General features: G+C 40.7%; 2 protein-coding genes across 4 annotated transcripts in view; one reads left to right on the top strand and one right to left on the bottom strand.

The window, feature by feature from the left end:
- PMS1 (PMS1 homolog 1, mismatch repair system component) overlaps positions 1–6,379 on the bottom strand; it is a 43,378-nt gene extending 36,999 nt beyond the window's left edge. For both annotated transcript variants that reach the window (XM_079311762.1, XM_079311761.1), the window contains exons 1-3: positions 6,265–6,379; positions 4,176–4,331; positions 328–510 (exon numbers count right to left, since the gene is read on the bottom strand). In XM_079311762.1, coding sequence (XP_079167888.1) covers positions 328–510; positions 4,176–4,307 — 315 coding nt within the window. In that variant the 5' untranslated portion in view covers positions 4,308–4,331; positions 6,265–6,379. The remainder of the gene's footprint in view (positions 1–327; positions 511–4,175; positions 4,332–6,264) is intronic.
- A 12-nt stretch (positions 6,380–6,391) lies between these two features.
- Positions 6,392–12,292, top strand: ORMDL1 (ORMDL sphingolipid biosynthesis regulator 1). 2 transcript variants are annotated; one of them, XM_079311784.1, is made up of 5 exons: positions 6,392–6,632; positions 6,852–6,914; positions 7,975–8,168; positions 10,491–10,642; positions 11,588–12,292. In XM_079311784.1, the coding sequence occupies exons 3-5, from the start codon at positions 7,995–7,997 to the stop codon at positions 11,721–11,723; spliced, it is 462 nt and encodes a 153-aa protein (XP_079167910.1). In that variant the 5' UTR covers positions 6,392–6,632; positions 6,852–6,914; positions 7,975–7,994; the 3' UTR covers positions 11,724–12,292. The 2 variants fall into 2 exon arrangements, with proteins under 2 accessions (XP_079167910.1, XP_079167911.1); XM_079311785.1 differs by having other exon boundaries at positions 6,422–6,632; positions 7,988–8,168.
- Positions 12,293–12,817: the final 525 nt, after the last annotated feature.

Below are 12,817 nucleotides of genomic sequence, written 5' to 3'. Positions count from 1 at the left end.
CAGACATACTCTTTGACATGATACTCCCTGATACAAAAGGAAAGGGAATACAACATAATCTGTCTGTTAACTGCTCTGACTGAGAAAAATAAACAGAGCACTGCTGTGACCTGTGTGACAGAAAGGCAGGACTGACACAAACAAGAAATCTATATGACATGGCTTCTGGGGCTGGGGAGAAAGGCAGGATACACAAGCATATCCCTGGCAAGATGCTGGAACATTTAAACTCTTTGCACAGAATAAAACTTTAAGGAACACATACAGACAAATAAAATTGTAATACAAATGCTACAAATTTATGAGCATTTATGAGCATGTGCTCACCTCTGATACACTGCAAATTGATCCCAAAGCTTCCCCACGGAAACCGTACGTTGTCAGCCTTTCAAGGTCCTCAGAAGAGCTGATTTTTGAGGTGTAGTGTTTAACTGCCATGACTGGAACATCATCAACCTTGACTCCACTGCCATTGTCTCTTACTTCAATTTTGCTAAACCCATAATTCTCCTAAAAAAAGAACAAAAAACAAAGGAGCAGTAAAATAACCAAATTAATTAAGACCTAAGTTTGAAGCAGCTAAGGTTACATATTCTAACTACCCATAGAGAAGTGGAAGTTTTGCTTATTTGGAGGAACTGAGCAACTATTAAATGTCTCTATTAAAGGAAAAAAAAATTTAAAATCCTAACTATGTTAAGATAACAAGGATGGTTTCTCCAATCAAATAACATAGTTCATATGCTGTGATTTGGAAGCAGCAAAACCTAAGCTCAAAAAGAGACCTATCGCTGGAAAGCTGAAGACTTTTCACCTCTTTTCATGTCTCTTACCTACTTGGTATCAAATTTTTTGAAATCACTTGAATGTAGCTCTGTGTATTGAATTCAGTAGACCCTCACTTCATACCACTTTCAGTTTCAATTTTAACTGATGTGATTCCATCACATTTTCCAGGTTCTCTTTTCCAAGTTCAATATACAGAAGCTGAAATTCTAATGGGGAGCAACACATGAATGGTGAGGGTAATAAAAAACCTTGTAAAGAGATACAGTACTTTACAGAAAAAAGTAAAGGTTCCTAGAGGCTCTTCTAAAACAGCCTTCAAGGAAGCAAAGTTCAATCTTTGAGATTCACCTCTGCAGACATGTGATGCATATTTTACTGAATTCCAGTTCAAATATGTCATTCCAGTAAGCACCACCATGAACAGGGTAAAATTCTGAAACCCAGGTATTTACAAGAGCTGAATAAAAGATAAAATGTTTTGCAACATCTCAAACAAGTGCAGCAAAGAATTCTTTCCAGCTACATTGCAGTCTGCACAACTGAGCAGCACCTGGAAGAATCACAAGCCAGGAGGAGAAAGTAATCAGAGCTGCAGGAGCACTAAGTAAGCTTCTTTCACAAAAGCAAGACTGGCTCTTTGAAAAGATTATGATGCAATGCACAAAAAATGTGCTGTAGTGTGTAATACATCTAGGTGACCTTAAAACTAGTTTTGCTTAGAAAGAATACTTTAAAACAGCAGCTGCCACCACTGATGCTGGACAGAGCATGTGATGGTTGATCACTGAAAGCAGGTTGATTAAAAAGAGCAAACTTTGCTGTCCTACCTGGGCCTATCCTGAAAACAGTTATGAAAAACTATATAATGTACTCACAAGGTTATTTCTTGAAGTAAAAAAAAAAAAAAGACCCAGTCAAAACCAAAAGAAAGGTATCTAAGGAAACCATCTGCATTTACACATAATCTACTTTAGGAAATATCAAAACCTTCTGAGGTAGGCTCAGAACCACAATACACAAAACACAACAGAAATATGGGTACATGTCACTTCCTGTTGTAATGAACCATGCAAAAGCTGTCTTCAGGTGAAAAAACAATGCTTTTGCTCATGTTTGAGTCAACCTCCTACTGGGCAGCAAAACAGAACTAAGCAATACACCTCAACTGATTACAAAAACACATAAGGAAATACAGGCAGGAAACTCTCTCCCTGCTGCTATATGTGCTAATGAAAGATTTGAGAATTTTACAATGAGCCCCTATTTTCCATTCTAATTTTTACTTTCAGACCAGTTAGCTGCTTAAGAAAAGTGGTATTTATCTTGAATCAAAATGTTACATAGATAATTCTTTATTTATCTTCTAATCTTACTCATTTTTACTTTTGCATGTTTTATGTAAATATTACAGTGCTTAAACTTTGTATTTTGTTACACCTTCATCCATGAGCTGAATCTCACCAAGGTTATGAACCCATTAAATGTTTAAGTTGTTCTGCCAGGTCACTGATGCCAATCAGTATGATTCAACTTTGAAACACTGTGCAAAGATCCCAAATAACATCACCTATGGGCATTTGGTCAGTCAAAACTTAAACACCAGCCAAAGCTTCCCACTACACTTCACCACTGCCATGATTCTTATCTGAGACCCATTCCATCTTCAGGTTAATTCCTGTCTGCCTGTCAAAAAGGAATTGTTATCTTGGTCCAGGCAAATTGGATAAACTATGCCCTCCAATTCCATCTGAAAAAGATTAAAATAATGAAAATGCTGCAGTTTCAGGCAAAACCCATCAAGCTGTAAAATGGAACTTCAAAGTTTCTCTTCTCTGTTATGTTTTTGAACTAATCCAGAATTAATGCAGTCATTGACCTCTACTACAAAGTCAGTTATTTTAATTTCCCATTAAAAAATACTAGAATAAAAATCCATTATTTTACAATATTACTGTCTAGAATTGTACAGAGTGTGGGTTTTCTCTTTTTCCCTAGTACCCACACAAAAACAATAATCAAATCTCTTCTAATCACTGACAACTTGCATAAAACCAGGTTTGTTTGCTTGGAACTACAGTGCTTTGGATTGGGCTGGACTGACTAGAATGTAAAACTAGTGTAAATGACTCATGCACTGAAAATGGTTAAAAATGAACTTTTTAATTGATTTGGAACACAGTTGGTTACTGTGCTGTGAAACTCACATAGGTTTGAGGGCTCTCAGATCTGCAAGGTTTGTTTCAACCATTCTGGAACACCTCAAAAGCTTTCTGTTCATTTCTTGCAGCTACAGATCAACTCCCAGGATCTGATCCCACTATCTTTTACCTCCAACAACTGTGCACACACTACTAACATTGGAGTTACTCACGAAGCAAGATACTCTGCAATCTTAACATTGAGAATACAGAGATTATGAGAGACCATAGCAAAGACAGAACATCTCCAGCTTACTCAAAGTAGCAACAAACATGTTCCTTGGCCTCTGCAGGAAACCATTCTCAGATGGAAAAAACTCTAAAGTCATTCAGAAAATACAGCAGACATGGACATAAAACAAGGAGAAACTGAATTGCCCTCCTAGTGAAGAGCATTTATCTAATGCTTAATTCAAGAATATCCTATACTGCTAGTTGCAGAAAGCCAATTGGATACAATTCTGAATACATACATTTATACAGGATGTAACAACACTGCTTTCTTACTAAGCAGGAGATACTGCTACTATACAGCTGCTGACAAAAGACTGCAAAAACAGAAATAGGACAGCAGGAGAACCTGACCAGTTACCCATTTTAACCAATTTGCTGGGAAAAAAAAGCTCAAATTCTTTATGAAAAGTAGTGTTTTATATTGTCAGAAACTATCCTTGACATGTCAACTTTTTTGAACAGCTTATAAAATAAAAAGTTAGAAGCAGCCAGAGCTCACCATGCTAATTAGAGACAGGGTGGTGATTTGTATTACAAAACTATCTTTTGCTTTGAATGGTCATCAAGTTTTTCCACTGCTTCCATTTTCACCTTTCTTACAGTAATTTGTAAGGAGCAATAAATATGTTAGCCTAGCAGTAAACTGAAGTCCAGCATCTTTTAAAACAGGCTATTAGTCAGAAAATGTAAATTTTAAGTAGAAAATGAAGAATTAAAAAAGCTGACAGTTTTTTCCCCAAAATATACTCAGAAACGCAATTATGCCTTACTGTTTCAGAGCAGGGACTCAAAAACACAAATGAAAACTTATTTCGTACCATTTTTACTTGAGGTAAAAATATATACATACAAATATATAATAATCATTGCCATTTCCCAAAGCACAATAGCCTTAAAAAACACGTTTCCTGGCATCTTATTTTATATCAAATTCTCTTTGAGAGAAAGACTTACCAGCTTAATATCAATGCCTGTAGCACTGGCATCCAAGGAATTTTCTATCAGCTCCTTCACCACACTGACAACTGAAGTAATCACCTGAGAACTCGAAAGGAGCCGAATTGTCTCTCCAGGCAGCTGTTTCATGGTGGAAAGATTCAGGGAAGCTGCCTACAAAAATTACAGAAAAATAATATAAAAAAAACACTACATTCTAAGAAGCTGTTTCACAAGAACTTTGAAATGTAGAAAAACACATTATGGCTGGAAAGTGACATTTTTGAGCTATAGTAGGACTCAGCTTTCTCTGCAGTCAGTAGGTGTTGGGAGAGAAATGGGGAGGCAACGGGTTGAGGAAAAGCCATATTCAATGGCAACAGGATCTACTGGCAACAATAAAAACAAAACCCAAAAAAGTTCTCCATTACAGTCTTGCATCTCTGATCTGATGTACTGTGTGCCAGGTAATTTTATTTCTGTATCACTATCCTCATTTAAAAATGAAGACGCCTTATAAACCAGGGGAGACTTCTTTGTTTAATTATTGGAAATACAAAGGGTTATAAAATTCTTGCTATGCTATAGACACTCTCCCATGAAGAGACTGTATACAGATCTGTGAATTTTAGCATGCATTTCTGTTTAAGTACCTACATTGACAAAAACAGCCAAGCTCCAGGAAAACTATTTTGCTGGTTTTTGTAGCCTGCCACAGAAGAATTCAACCACAGTTTTATATGCATATGAGAGAAGCAGGGGGAAAAGCAGTGCTAGGTAGCATCTTGCACCTCAACAATGGTTTAAACAGGTTACTTCTCTTCTCTAGGTTATCTTATATAATACTATTTACACTGTAAGGCAAACAACCCTGACAGTCCAGGCTTCCCCACTGATTCAGTCCAAGGTATCTGCTGAAGAACACAGACTGCACACTCAGCACCTGTCCCATGGATATGAATATGAGCACACGTGGAAGAATGGAACAAACCCAGATTCCCTCCTGACACAGCCAGGAACTGGTGAGGGATTGCAGCCAACACCCTGAAGCATCACTGCCCTGCAGGGTATATGCAGCTGATACAACAATTACAGGACATTTCTCTGCCTCAACATCCTTCTCATGACAGCTGCTCTTTAAACATAAAAGACAAAGTAAAAATGTGGTTACTTGGTGGGGAGGAAGTATAGCGTTATGAAGTACAGGAAGCACTAAAATTTTTCTAGGAACAGCTACAAAGGGGTTTTTCCTGTATTTACATTGGAAACGGAGTTTGCCTTTCAGATGTGGTAAAATGATCCCACAAATCGTTTTTCCACCAACTGGAAAATAAGAGGAGCAGGAGAAAAAGAGGAGCTGAAGACCAACTGATATTAATATCATGTACACGTGTTCAGAGCAGCAGGTTGTGAGGAATTCACACATTGTACAGGACTCCTGTGTCAAGTGCTTCATGATTTACTCATGGCAGTAAATCAGATGGGAATTGGATGTCTCTCCATCAAAAGACACTGTCTAAGATACGAGAGGGTCTTAGAAGAAATGCTGCAGACTAATTTTATATGAGGTGTGACTGATGTAGGCAGTGTGGCAGAGGAATCAGCTCCCGGTGTGGCCTCCCCTGCCCTGGACCCGAATTGAGGGACACAGGCTGCCTACATCTCAGGTGTTGCTCTGGGAGGTCCTACCCACAGAAAGGCATCCAACCTATGATGCTTTCTAGCTAAAGACACATATTTCACCTCATGCCACCTTCCTACTGTAACTCTTCACGGACCAGACATGCTACAAGTGTGCTCTGTGGGAAAGTACAGCAAATTCTGCGTGGGAGCCCCAACACTGACCCAACCCTTCTATCCCTCTACACCAAGTCCGGTATGTGTAGAACTGCGGTTCTACATATTCCCACTCCAACTGGGAATAAAATCTCCCTAAATTTCACGGCTCCGGCCCCACAGACGTCTGGAGCCACACCATGAACCCCCCCTCCGGGCACCGCCTTCCTCAGGCGCCCTCCCCAGCACACACTGAGGCAGTTCTGCGGTTTATTAGAGGCAAAAAACGGGCGAAAAGCTACAGACAAGCCCTGCGGGCCCTCTAGTTTACCACACGCCACACGAGGCGTCCGCAGTTCCCGGTTCTGGCTGCGAGAGGCGGAGCGCCGCTCCCGCTCCTGCGAGGCGCTCGCTGCTGCCTGGGGCCTTCCCGCCTCAGCCCAGGCCCCGCGGCAAGCGGCGCCTCAGCCCCGGCCCCGGCCCCGGCCCCGGCCCGGCCTCAGCGAGGCGGCGGCGCTTCCCCCGCTCCCGCCCCGCGGCTGCGCTACCTGCGCGCCCGCCCCGCGCCCGTGGGCGGTGCGGGCGGCCCGGCCCGGCCCCTCCGCTCCCCTCCCGAGCGGCCCTGCCCACGGGCACCGCGGGCTCTACCTGCGGCTGGCGCCGGACGCTCCGCTGCGGCTCCTCGGCGGCCGCGGAAAGGTGGGGCCGCGGCGGGGGGCGGAGGGACGGGCGGCCGGGGCTGGAGAGAAGGCCACGGGCACGGCCGGGCTGGCGCTGCGGCGGGGCCGGGGCCGGCGAGGAAGGGAGGGAGGGATGGCGGAGGGAACGCGGCGGCGCAGCGAGCCGGCCCTCGGATCGGGCTGGAGTCGTGGGGTGGAGCGGGAAGGGGTGGTGGGTCACGTCAAGATGTCTGTCTAGGTACTGGCTCGGCGGGTGCTGCATCCCAGGGGGAGAGGAACAGCCGCGAGTCGCCCATCCCAGGTAACGCGTTCCTGCCAGTGCACGCTTGGAATGCTTTCAGGTACTGCTTAAGGTCGGCAGTGCCCCGCTTCGGGTTCGGGTTCAGCGTATCTCCTTAGTCTGCTGCTGTTCATATTGCAGAGTACCCGGGTATTTTAATTTTATACTCTATACCTCACTAAGTAAGTGTCAGAAACAAACTTCCTACCAAAAGCAAGCTTGCTTTTGCTGGTTGAACAGTGCTTTTGTATTCGATTCAGATGATTGCTGAAAATAACTTCATCCTGCTCCCATAAATGAATATCTATAGTCCCAGAGATCACGTGAGTTTGAAGTAAGCAATAGTTTAGGGTTTTTTTAAATTACAAATTTTACTGCAATAGGACGAGAGTGGCACTGTAGGTATGTTCTGTCAATTTTCTGGATATATCAGCATATGAAATGGTCCTATGTATCTCTGCATGTGTCTGTTGCTTAGAAAACTTTTGAATCTGTTCCCTAATTTCAGCCGGATTTAAAAGATGGAAATGTCTGTCTGGAAACTAATAGATGGGGAGGGGAGGAAATCTGCAGTTTGCTTCAAGAAAAAGAGGTGTAGATTACTCCTTTGGTGTTCTTTCTAGAAGTGGGTGGCTGGGCAGTTGGTATATGCAGAATTCTTCACTAACCATTACATGAACGAGAAAGAGGAGGGAGATTATCTGATGTGAGAAGTGGAAAAGTGCTCTGAATTTTGTCATGGATGGAGAAACTTAATTCAGAGGATAAAAGTTATTAGCTTGGTTTCTTAACAACTTTGCAACTTTAGCTTCTGACATCACAGCTTACTATTCTTTTTTAAATGTCACTTCTGTAGCAGGCTTATGAGTTTCATTTGTCTGGACTTGTTTTAAACAAACGGTTCCCAGCTGTCTCTTTGTACTGATTTCTCTATAAACCAGAGTTTGAAGATCTCGAGGTACATCCCTATTTATGCACTGTGTTCTTTCCAGACTTGCTTCTTTAAAGCAGCTTTTTCCCACATTTGAAAATTGCATATGTTAAGTACTCCTCTGTAACAGTAGTCTCAGTCTTCAAACAGATCTGTTTTGTAGGGTAAAAATGAACGTAGGAGTTGCCCACAGCGAGGTGAACCCAAACACTCGAGTGATGAACAGCCGTGGAATGTGGCTGACGTACGCGCTCGGAGTCGGCATGCTGCACATTGTCCTGCTCAGCATTCCCTTCTTTAGTGTCCCTGTCGCCTGGACTTTAACAAATGTCATTCACAACCTGGTGAGTGCTCTCTCCTGGAACAGAATTTGAATAGTTGTTGTTCATATGTATTTATTTTCAGTAGCAAGGGAAGGGAATAGTAGCCAGTCTGTATCCAAAACACCACGTCTCCTTTCCTTGACCTATTCACAAATGGTTGGCTGTTTTGGGGAGGAGGAGTGATACACTACCACTTTCAGTTTAAACATGAAAGACATGAAATATTCTTTATGTAGTTATGTATTCTTTTAAACAGCGTTTAATTAGGCTGGAAGGTTGCAGACATAAAGTCATCATGCCAACCAATTTTCACAGTGTTCTGTATATTGTTAGAGAGCTGTGCTGAATCCATAAGCTATCACCTTTTTAATTCTTGGACAACATCTACTAATTTTTCCACATAAATCTTTTAGTATCCCAAAATGGTTAATTTTAGCACCTTACCTATTTTCTTTAAGAGAAATATTTGTATTCTGTTTCTTCTAGTTTTGATTTCTGGCCAAGCTACATAACTCAGAATGATTTCAGCATACAGTGTTGTCACCATACATGACATTACAGAAATCTGGCTTGAAAGATTGGAAGTGGGAAAAACTGAACTACTTTGACCCCAGCCCTGAAACCATTTGTTATTCAGAGGGTTGTGATTTGCATGATGACTTTTGTATGCAAAAGATTTTTGAGCTGCTTTCTACTCCTCTCCCCAGGATGCTATCACTTTCTTGTAATTAATTAAAGTAGTGCAGTTATCTATATTGGTCCTGCCATGCTTAGAGAAAAGAGGGCCTTAACCCAGCAATTTACATCATACCTGAGGTTTGCTAGCTCAGTTTTCTAACATTACCTGCAAAGAAGACTTGACAATAAGATAGTTGCTTCCTTATTTAGGAAAATGATAGTGCACTGAGGATGGGTAATATCCTCTGGAATGTAAAGTTTTAATTTTTATTTGAGCTTTTTGGTTTTGTAGATAGGTTTAAATTGTAACTGTCATTAGAGCATTTTGTGTGTTATCTTTGACAGCATCAGACATGTCTGACTTCAGAAGATGTTGGCAGAGACAAGTATTACTAAATATTTCCCACATGCCTTACTGAACTCATTGCAAGTAGCTGTAATGACAACAGGGATGAGAGCATGCACTGGCAAGTAGTTTTGTAGTGAAACACTAGAAGATTAGTATAATTGCACTGTTGGATATTTCAGAATTAAAATGGCACTTCTTTTGGAAACAAATCCTCAAATGGTTTGACCAAAAAAAAATGGAAATGGAAAACTCTTAGCTAACCCTGACAGTATTTTTGGTGGTTCTTTCTGCAAGTACCACTGGGAAATAAAATATGGAGTAAGCATTTGGATCCATCCTAAAAGTGTCTTTGTGTTTATTAAAACTGAGGCACTGCAAACGTCACGAATCAAAAAATTAATTAAACAAATCAATTGTCCTAAGTTCACATGGCTCTGGTCTGGAGGCTGTTCCAAACAAAGTTGGAAGGAGACATGAAGTGATTTGCTGAGATTTCACCTCCATTATAAGAATTTGGAAGAAATTTGATTTTTTTCTAGATAAAGCTTTCTATTAAAGTTTTTATATGAGCATAAGAAAGAGAAAGAAATCTTTGATACTCATAGAGACTCTTCCTGGAAGTTGGTGTGCTCTCTTTGATAGAAAAAAGTGGGTTTTAAAACTAGAAGAGGATGTATTCCCCTGTTTGAAACCAAGAGGCCCAAATCGGTCTTTCAGAACAAACCAGACGTGGCATGTTCTCATCACAGGGGCAGTCACAAGGAAAGTCCACATATTTAAGGAGAAGCAGCAAAGATGTGGACAGATGGTATTCAGCAGGATGCCTAGTTTCCAATGGTTTGAAGCTGGTAAAGGGCTGAGAAGGCTTTCAGGATTTTGTGTGATATTGCTAGTGTTTGTAGGTAGATTTTTGCTTTATGCACACTCTGCTCATCAATCTTTTAACACAGTGCTATGAAAGTGGTGATACAAATCAGCAGCCCCACACTTGTTACAGTGCTTGTTAAAATTCTGTTGAATTCATGGAACTTTTGCCTACTAGTGTAGAAGGCAAGGGAGTGGATTGGATATCACGGAGACTTGGGCTTTAATTCTGATTCTGCACAGTCTCAGGCAAATCACTTCTTGTCTCTTCCTTCCTCTTCAATAATTTGTCATTACAGGCTAGCAGCTCTTCTGGGTGAGAATTCACTCACTCTCTTTTTTTTTTTTTTTTTTTTTTTTTTTTTTTAAATTTTATTATGCATTGAACAATGTACCAATTATTTAAAAATATTACTAAAAGTGCCTCTGTATTCACCTTTTATTTTCCCCAGGGAATGTATGTGTTTTTGCATGCAGTAAAGGGAACACCTTTTGAAACACCTGATCAGGGCAAAGCTAGGCTACTAACACACTGGGAACAACTGGATTATGGAGTACAATTCACATCTTCAAGGAAGTTCTTCACAATCTCTCCTATAATTCTGTGAGTTCAAAAATATGTAACAGATCAATTGACACATAAAGCCATGATTTCAAAAGCTGCAACATAATGGGTTGCAATTTACAGTCTAAAAGCACTTTGTGTCTTTTTTTATTGCTTGTTTGTTAATTTCTACATCACAGCTGTTGGGAGTATTTATTTACAGACTGTGTAATCAACAATCTTTTGACACTCCACATAGTGGAGTCAAAGTTTGTAAAGTTATTAATGGGGCAGGTTTTAAAGATTAGAAATTTTATAAGGAAACTTAGTGTTAACTCTTGAAAAGATTGTGAAGTCATAAATATTGAAAATCTAAACTAATTGCTTTTGTGATGGCATTTGTTATTTGTGACAGCATTTTGCAATTTGTGAGCTAGAAGTGTGTCAGTCCTCAGTGAATGGGATCTGTTGTCAGTTTTGCTTTGTACATATTGTCTTCTGTTTACACTAAATGCAAAAATGGCTTAGGAATTCTATACACCTGTCTCTGTTGACAAAAGTGTGGTTGTGTAACTAAGAAAAATCAGATACATATTTAATACCTGACTCTAAAAGTCTTTCTGTTTGTCCCTGAAGAAAATTTACATATCCACGTACATGGCAGAGTGAGAGGGGAGGGAAGATCCTGCATGATGTTTAGAAAGTTGGCTCATAAAGGACAGAAACTGAGAAAATAACTGTATAACTCCTCAAGGTGGGGAGAAGTGCTGGAAGAAAACAGTAGACTAAGAGTTACTTTTCAGCACCTTGAGAAGTATGGGAAGAAGAAACTTAGACCATAATTTTGCTGTAGGTACTCTAGAACCTCAGGTGAGATATTTAATACAGTTATAGATGTTAACCAGCAAAATCTTACTAATCACTAAAGCACTTATTAAAACCATGCTTTGTGTGTGTTTTAGAGAAGGCTGCCATCAGCTAAGCTTGCTCCCTTTTCTCCTGCAGGTACTTCCTGACGAGTTTCTATACAAAGTATGATCCAACACACTTTATCCTCAACACAGCCTCTCTCCTGACCGTGCTTATTCCCAAGCTGCCACAGTTGCATGGGGTTCGAATCTTTGGCATCAATAAATACTAAGCAGAAGGTTCAACACTGGCTGCCCCTGACATGGCTGCTGCTGCTCCCCGGGTGAAGGAAACGAGTAGTCTGCTGTGCTGAGTATCTCATCGTAGTCAGGGAGAGATGCTTTTACATCTGAGATACAATTCCTGCTTCCTGCAGCATTGTCTGGGATGAAAATCAACTTTATAAGAAGATGCCATCAGATACTTCAATGTGGATTGGAAACATGTAGAAGAAAGATTTCCGTGAAGAACTGGGCAGGCCCAGCTCTAAAGCCTAATCCCCACTAAGACTCTATGTGTGGCTGATGCAAGTGGCTTGCAAGGAATGGAGAGTAGTGTTTCACAAATACCCATCATCCATAATGCAGGTGGTGACTTTACATGTAAATCCAGAATCCTCGATGCCAAGGACTGGTGAGGCCACATTCTTAGATTAAGAGAAATTAGGTAGTTTCTGCTGTAATGGATTGTAAGTGGTTGTGCTTGTTTTTGCATTGTAAAAGTTTGTCCCACAGTAAGTACTGTGACAGCGAGCATAAATTGATGGTGTAATTCCTGCCTTCTCTGTTCTTGTGATTTTTTTTAAATGTATTTTTTTGTCACAATGACTGAACAAAGTCCTTAACTGCCAGCTCAGGGGATTTCCACATCAACTGGATAGCTCAGTTTATGTATGCTTTTACAAATTGCCACTGTTGTGTTTATTTCATTCTGCTTACCAAGATACTGACTTTTTTATGTGTAAATGGGACATCCTGAAAAATTGCAGTTTCTTTTTAGGTGTGGATTTTTGACTGTTTTCTCTGATATTCACTGATGGGTTATTTTTCAGTAGCTGAGAAGTCTGTGAGGTGGTGGGGAAAGGGTTGCTGCTGTCATAGGAGAAGCTGCTCTGTTACAGAGCAAGTGTCAGAAGATGTTAAGGGAAGCTGTGTAGATTGTAAGCTAGAATAGAAGCTGAACTACAAGTAGGTGAGTAGGCAAATCACATGGACTAACTATGCTTTTGCAGAAAAAAGTATAGATAACTTGCATGTCTTGAAATGTGGAGGAATGCTGTTTTTTAGGGGTACTGTGTAGTAAGGGGTAATCTTGTATATCATCAGC

Source organism: Erithacus rubecula (assembly GCF_903797595.1).
Source record: "Erithacus rubecula genome assembly, chromosome: 8".
In the NCBI taxonomy this organism is placed as follows: domain Eukaryota; kingdom Metazoa; phylum Chordata; class Aves; order Passeriformes; family Muscicapidae; genus Erithacus; species Erithacus rubecula.
The sequence above is the reverse complement of the archived record's forward strand: the minus strand, read 5'-3'. Positions and strand labels throughout refer to the sequence as shown.

Bases quoted from the DNA above. Each gene is read 5' to 3' on its own strand.
- ORMDL1 (XM_079311784.1), top strand. From the start codon at position 7,995: ATGAACGTAGGAGTTGCCCACAGCGAGGTGAACCCAAACACTCGAGTG. The intron at 8,169-10,490 runs GTGAGTGCTCTC...TATTTTCCCCAG, and splicing joins CAAATGTCATTCACAACCTG to GGAATGTATGTGTTTTTGCA. The intron at 10,643-11,587 runs GTGAGTTCAAAA...TTTCTCCTGCAG, and splicing joins ACAATCTCTCCTATAATTCT to GTACTTCCTGACGAGTTTCT.